This window comes from Myzus persicae, unplaced genomic scaffold, assembly GCF_001856785.1.
Source record: "Myzus persicae strain clone G006 unplaced genomic scaffold, MPER_G0061.0, whole genome shotgun sequence".
In the NCBI taxonomy this organism is placed as follows: domain Eukaryota; kingdom Metazoa; phylum Arthropoda; class Insecta; order Hemiptera; family Aphididae; genus Myzus; species Myzus persicae.
This window is the reverse complement of record NW_019103897.1, coordinates 71,096-78,720: the sequence shown is the minus strand read 5'-3', so window position 1 is coordinate 78,720 and position 7,625 is coordinate 71,096. Positions and strand designations below refer to the sequence as shown.

Below are 7,625 nucleotides of genomic sequence, written 5' to 3'. Positions count from 1 at the left end.
GCAGGCGCACGGCGTACGGTTTGTGTGCTCCGCGCGGCGTGCGGTAGTGCCGGGAACGGGAATAATAATAATAATAATACAACTATCGGTCCGTCGCGCGCCATCGTCGGCGTATCGCCTCATCCGCCGCAACTGGCACTGTACACTCTGCTGTGACTGCGGCCACTGCGACTGCGACGACGACGACGACGACATCGACATACGCGTCCGATGGCCGACAGTCGGCGGACTACGTTCGACCACGACGTCTGCTAAACGACGGTTTTTCTGCAGCCAGTGCTGTACCTATATGGAATTATTGTACGGGCGTGATGATGGTGCGATGAATGTGCGCGAGTTTTATTTCGTTTTCGTAATTAATTGCCGTCGTTATACGCCGCGTCGTGAAAACCGTTACTAAAATATTTTTTCGGTACTGAAATTATTAAATATTACATTATAATATATTGTACAACGACTAAAATATTATCATTATATACTGCTATCGATGTAAAATTATTTGTAAAATACTACCACTTTACTACACCTATTATAAATACTACTACTATTACTATACTAATACTATAACAGCTACCATTACTACTACTGGGTCCTACGACTATACTATAAATTGCAGTTATATCTATTATTATACACATCACACGCCACCGATATATCAATCGCGATAATCGTGATAATTTGTATAATATTATCGTGCGGTGATATTGGAGATAACACAACGATTTTCGAGTGAAAAATACCGTCGCCGCGTGTTCGGAATGATGTTAAAAAACACCGAGGCCGACCTGCGACCCGGCAAACAGCAGCAGCTAATGTTGGGCGCGTTTGGCGGCCCGCAGATGTTGGCCGACGCCCTGCACGCCGCCACGGCCGCCGACGACGACGACGACGATGATGATTGCGGCGGTGGCGATCGCAAGGGAGACATGTACGCGGCGACCGCCATGGCCATGAAGGACTCGCCGGTGGCCGCCGGTCTGCAGGATGGCAACGGGTTCTGGATGGCGGCCGTGTCCGCGGCCGGGCCGCAGATGGACCACCACGCGGCCGACTATCAACCCGCCGCCGTGCCGGACTACATGATGCACCATGTGCAGATGGGAGGCGGTGGTGGCGGTAACGAGAACGTATCACCGGTGGATCCTCAACACCAGCAGCAACACCACCAAGTCGCTGCCGCCGCCGCAGCGGCCGCCGCCATGTACCAGATGCAGGCTGACCAGCAGATCGGCGTCGGTGGCGGTGGGGTCGGCGCCGGCGGAGGCGGTGGACAGCAAGAATATCCTTGGATGAAGGAGAAAAAGACCACAAGGAAGAACAACCATCAAGGTAAGTTCCATGAATAAATTATTGTGCGTAAGCTAACCGCCACATTTACCGGATACACGTACTTTGACGTACATTATGCGAACGTTGAAATATCAGAAGTTCTTAGAGCGCCTTCTAAGAAAAGGTTTTTTGTTTTTACCATGTAATCTCCTAGAAACCGACAATAGGGTAATATTATACGTCATACAAATTATATATATCATATTTTGAAGCACAATTCCCATATTATATCTAAATTTTACGGATAAGTGTATATACTTACACAACATGTCTAAGAAAGTTTGACATTGCATTCCGTATACATATTGTTTAGGCCGTAAACTTTGTTTTGACAAGGGACACTAGCTCAGCAGTTGTATAGTTTCACATTGTGTCGTCGGCTCAAGTATACTATATTTGTTCTATAAAATGGAATTTAGTGATCAGTTTTAAAAGTTGAGACACTCAGATAATATGCTTATACTTTATAACTAAAAAAATAGTAGTCAACTATATATGAGCTAATTTATAATATAACTATTTATGAAAAATGAACAAAAAAACCCTACCGTATTACCCTACACCCAATAGCCTATGTTGCCTCGGGTTCCCCCTAAAAAAAACATTTATGTACTAATTATGAATACAGTTTTATATATATCCAAGAATTTTAATCTTACGTTATTTTTTCCTGAAATAATTTGACGGATCCCGGGTAAGTAGGAATATCCAATACCTAATTATAATTTGTACCTATATGATTGGTACTATATACATTATTTTGTCAAATCATGAAAACATTTTCGCTGACCTTATTATAGTATTTACGATTAATTATATTATTTACTGATGATGTTTTAATATTACCTACTTTTGTACTTATACATAATTTAATACTTATAAAAATAATTTTCCAACTGCCATGCTGTGCACATAAGAAGAAAGAACACATCAAAAGTTTTCGACTACTCATACATGTGTTACTTCATTTATCACTTTATAAATTTAAATTCACCCCGTTTATTGTGTGTTTGAATCACATATAGGGGGAGGGAAGCCTACCGTTTTTTTTTTAATAAAATACTTCATACTCTATATGGTAACTTTTCACATAAACCCAGTAAGTACCCTCAAAGAATAGCTGTTGTCAAATTATTATTTTTATAGTATTTTTATAATATCACAACTTTACACGTGAAGACGTTTTATAAAAAAATATGAAGCAAATTTACAATATTATAAACTATAGAGTGATTATATTTTTATAATAATAGAACGAAATATTCAATTATAAATAAACACTTATAACTACCATTACTGCAGCAGTATTTAAGAGAACAGTAACACTGTGAATTGTGATTAACTTACTGACGCCACCGACTATTACGTGTATACCGAAGTGTATACCTATTAAATTTTTCTTCATTGAAACAAATTATAAACGATCGCTAATATAATTAACTCTTGTGGACTTGAAACTTCTTAAACGTTTTCTACCACACCAGACAGACTTCGGGAAACAGTTTTGATTGTTCTGTATGAAATGGACTTCCCGTACGTATAAATTATTAGCGTGGTATTGTTTTTCCCAGACGAATAACCCATCAATTTGTGTTTGACATTCGGTTGAGGGTTTGACCGTGTCGATTTATCATTATCGTGTTTTTGTGTGTACACCGCCAGATAAATCGGAGTTTCTCACCGGCCGTATACTATAGTAGTCATCGCCGACGCCGCTTCTGCCGACCGCCTTAGGTGCCTACCTATAAAACAGAGGACAGGTCGAAATTAACAAAAAAGGTTGTTAATAAAAAAGGATAATTGAAACGATTAGATATCTAAAAACAAAACATGATTCGATTTGCCGACGTTTGTGGGATTTCCGTATAAGTGGCGTGAATAAACACTGTTATGACTACCGAATATACTGCAATAGTTACCCTCACCCTCGAGTATAATGATTACAGCCCCTAAAATCCATCGAATCGTAAATCATTTCGATGTTAAATGTGAATCAATGATGGACTCTCTTTTTAGCTGTTCAATAATGTGTTATGATTTTAATTTAGAATTTATGTTGTTATCACGTCAGTACCGTGCTTGGACTCTTAATAAAAATAAGCCAACGTTGCTATTAAAAAAACTCCTCCAATCTATATTATAACTAAATAATATATACATTTTAAAGTACGATTAGGTACCAGGTACCTATATTAAGGTATCTTAAAAGTTAAGTACTTAAAATTTAAATTTATAATTCTGAAGTACATACTCAAGTTAATTCAAAATCGTTTATAATTTAATAAATTCAAATGTATGATTATATCCAACTATAAAACAAAATACATTGAGTTTATTTTTTTGTACTCACTCCTTTTTGTTTGTAACAATTTTGCTTTACACATTTCACATGAACATTTTAATTAATTAATCATTATTTTATACATTTACCTAAAATTGTTGTACTTTTGTTTTATTACTATACACTAACTTAACTTACGCTCAAAAACCTAACATTATAACAGTTATTAAACACTTTTTATCAGCGTATTAATACATTTAATATCTTACAATGTCCGGAAAATATTGTAGAATAATATGTACCTTTCATTCTAACTAATATGAAGCAATATTATTTTTAAATGACAATATTTAAAATTTATGTTTTTAAATGTTAAATAATTAATTTCATATTTTTTTTTTAAATTATCTTTAACATCTGTTATATTATTTACTTACAAGTATATTGAAAAGAAAAAAATGTACAAACTCCCTTCTTTTTAAGAAAAAAAAATGTTTACTACTTCATAATATATATAAATATTATATGGATCGGTTTGAATAAATTGAACTTATTGTATATAGTTTGTGAAACGTGGACTACTGTCAGACTGAATATGATCGATAGGGCTGTTGATGTGAGAAAATTTGTTGTATTAAAGTAGGGTCATTCTTTTCACCTAAGAAAACACTAATGAATAAAGTATTGTACACATAAGACCGTTTTGCCTTTATATAAATTATTGAAAAAAATAAACAGTATCGTGTTTTCAACGGTTGTTCTCGATGTTTTTGGAAGTCATTGAATAATTCATTATCGAAAATAACATTTACTCTGAACAAGTTTGTATAGGAGTATAGGACGACATTTTAATATACCGTCTACAACCGCACCGGGGTTAGATCCCCAAAGGTGGACCAGGTCAAATATGGAAGCTCATCCACACCGCCGATGGAGTTCAAACATTAATTACTGTCCGCATACTATTATTTTAATCTGTCTATCACGAAGGTTAAATTATGCTGTACGACGTGTACGATAAAAATTATTATGGTTTACCGAAGCTATATACGCCGTCAAAAAGTTTTTTTTTATGACGGTATAGTAATACAATATTATCATTATAATATACCTACGTATATAGGCACGAAACGCTTAATTTTACTTATTTCGAGCCGCAGTAGGTTAGATAGACGTATCATTATCAAATTATTATAACGGCAAATTTAATACTACAATACACTACGTCTTTATACTGCCTGTAAAATATGCACGTTTCATAAAATTATTCTTGACGTTAAAACACCATGTATCAACAAACTAGAGCGATTTAAGGATCATCTGGTTATTAAATGGGACGGCTAAATATAACGCAATACACTTTAGCTATACTATACAAGCTGTCATTTTATATGATGGTGTATTATAATTTATCATAATTGTATTTATGTATAGTATTTGCTCAGAGGACTATAGTCAACTCAATGCGCTTGAATGGATATACCATACTCACTTATTTACCTGTACAGGTAATATCGGGATTCAAAACATCGTGCAGCGGTGATGAGTATTCATTAGATTTTTAGTTTATAAACAGGTTTTCAATATCATAACCGGTGATTTAACAATTATCGGCATTGTACAAGTTGCCGGGTTCTTTTGTGATAAATCGCGAGTGCACATGATGTGCATGCTGCAGTATCTGCAGGAAAGAAAGTACCTATAATTTTCACTATTAAAACACTCACATCCACACACACATAATATATACGTAACTATATAGTATTTAATTAACCACATGGCGTGTTTTCAGTTTTGTATCCCATATGATATGAATTGTTTTGTTGAAATATGCATTATTATAAATGTACCTACCTACTTATAGTTGTTACCCATGTTTATTGTGTAATAATACAATATAATTATTTATTTAGGTATATACATATAATTTTACTTTGTATTTACCATGTAACTATACACAATACACTTTCTCCACCAAATACTGTAATTTATTGTTAAAAATATTAACTGATTATTTGACTACTGCTTTTAAATTATGTTGCCTACATTAATTTTATTGTATTTACCAAGTATGCACAAACATTGTCTACAATGTTCACAAACATCTTTGGCAATCATACTTACAATGTACATTGCCTGCTAATATTCTTAATTATAAATCAAATGTATGTCATAATATATTTATTTTGTATTAGTTATCTTATAATTCAATATATTATTTTAATTATCTAAGCTCTAAAGAATTTATACGGTCGACAATTTTATAATTTGTTTTTGTCAATAATGAAATATTTAGAAATACGGTGGCTGCGTTACACATTACTATTTATAATTTATTTAAATAAAAAATGAACTATTTAGAATAACTAAATAAATAACATAACTATTATTTTTATATTAATACTATAATTTTAAGGAACTCCAATATTGAGGATACCCATAATAATCTATAAACATCTTGCTAGAAGGTATCTACAGTATAATTATTAATTATTATTATATATTATTCTCACATAATAAGTAATATTATAATTTATAATATTGTTAAGGATAATCAATAATATTATAAAAGAGACTTGAACGAGTGAGTATGAAAGTGCAGAGGATTATAAATTTTTTTTTATTATTTTAAATGTAAGACATACCTGGCCTAAGGTTTTCTATATCTAGAGATATTTGACAGTTTACATAATAGCTTAACGGATTAACGTGATAATTAGAAATATTTTTATAAGTACTGAGGATAATGTTAACAATTGGTAATTTTAAGATGTACAGAAGTAACAATGTGATTACAATTACATACTAATATTTACATATTTACATTGTTAAAGGATTATACATAAACGTTATTCTTTGCAAACTATTTGATAATGACGAAAAGTTGAAATCGATTAGTTTTACTAGTATAAAAATAACACAATACATCTTATTTTAGTATATTGACTTTATAATATGTTTGTTCGAATGATTAACTTTATAAGAAATATTATATTTTGTATTATGCATTTATGTGGAGTTTAGCATATTAACCCAAATCTCAATAACAAGTATATTAAAATCAGGCAATAACCTTGGCTGTTGAAGTCTCAATTTAAATTTAAAAAAAATATATATACTATAAATGTTTCATAATAAATATAATATTTATAAATCAAAAATATGTATGCTTTAATACTACTTCCAGTTAAATATTTTAAATTTGAAAAAGTAAAGATTGTAGAATATTTTTGATTCATTATACATACATTTCAAAGACTATTTAAAAATTCATAAATATTTTGAAAGGTATGATTAAATTTAAATTACGATGTAACACTACTTCAAGGAGAACATCAATGTGGATTCAATAGCTCTACAACTAGTTAAAATGTTTTTAAGGAACATAAACATAAATTGATATAAACCAATAAAATGGTTAATGTATAAATAAAGTTTTCTTTTGATATATTATCATAATCATGATTTGTGTTATTTATGTATACTATTATAGATATAATATCTATTTCTGTACGAAAAATTCCAGAATAACACTTTCTTTTACACTATTCTTTTATATAGTGTTCATAATAACTTTATTGTCTTTATTTAGTCATGTAATTGAATTGCACATTTCCAAATAAGTTAACAACATTAATAAGAATATTATTATATTTATAAATTCTAAGAGTAGATAGATATTGTATAAGACCAATATAATATACCTAAGTACAAGATTATTGTATGATATAGTACTAGGTACTTGTGTACTTGAGTAATATTGTTTCTTCAAAATGTTCGTGCTTCTCAGATACAACAGAATTATACTTTTAAAATGATTATAAGTACGTATTTATATAATGTTGATAACACGTATAGTGAATATTTGCATTGAAACTCATGACCAAAGTATGAGTGTATACAACAAGTCCATCGATTATATCACATACATCATATATATTTATATTTATATAATTTAATTTCTATCATCTTCATAATATATAATAGTATACATAATCTCAGAGTACCCACGTGT

General features: G+C 31.6%; 1 protein-coding gene across 2 annotated transcripts in view; it reads left to right on the top strand.

Moving 5' to 3' along the window:
* The first annotated feature begins 555 nt into the window (after positions 1 to 555).
* Positions 556 to 7,625, top strand: part of LOC111036061 (homeotic protein proboscipedia-like) — a 61,727-nt gene continuing 54,657 nt past the window's right edge. For both annotated transcript variants that reach the window (XM_022317955.1, XM_022317954.1), the window contains exon 1: positions 556 to 1,329. In XM_022317955.1, the coding sequence (XP_022173647.1) occupies positions 759 to 1,329 (571 nt within the window). In that variant the 5' untranslated portion in view covers positions 556 to 758. The remainder of the gene's footprint in view (positions 1,330 to 7,625) is intronic.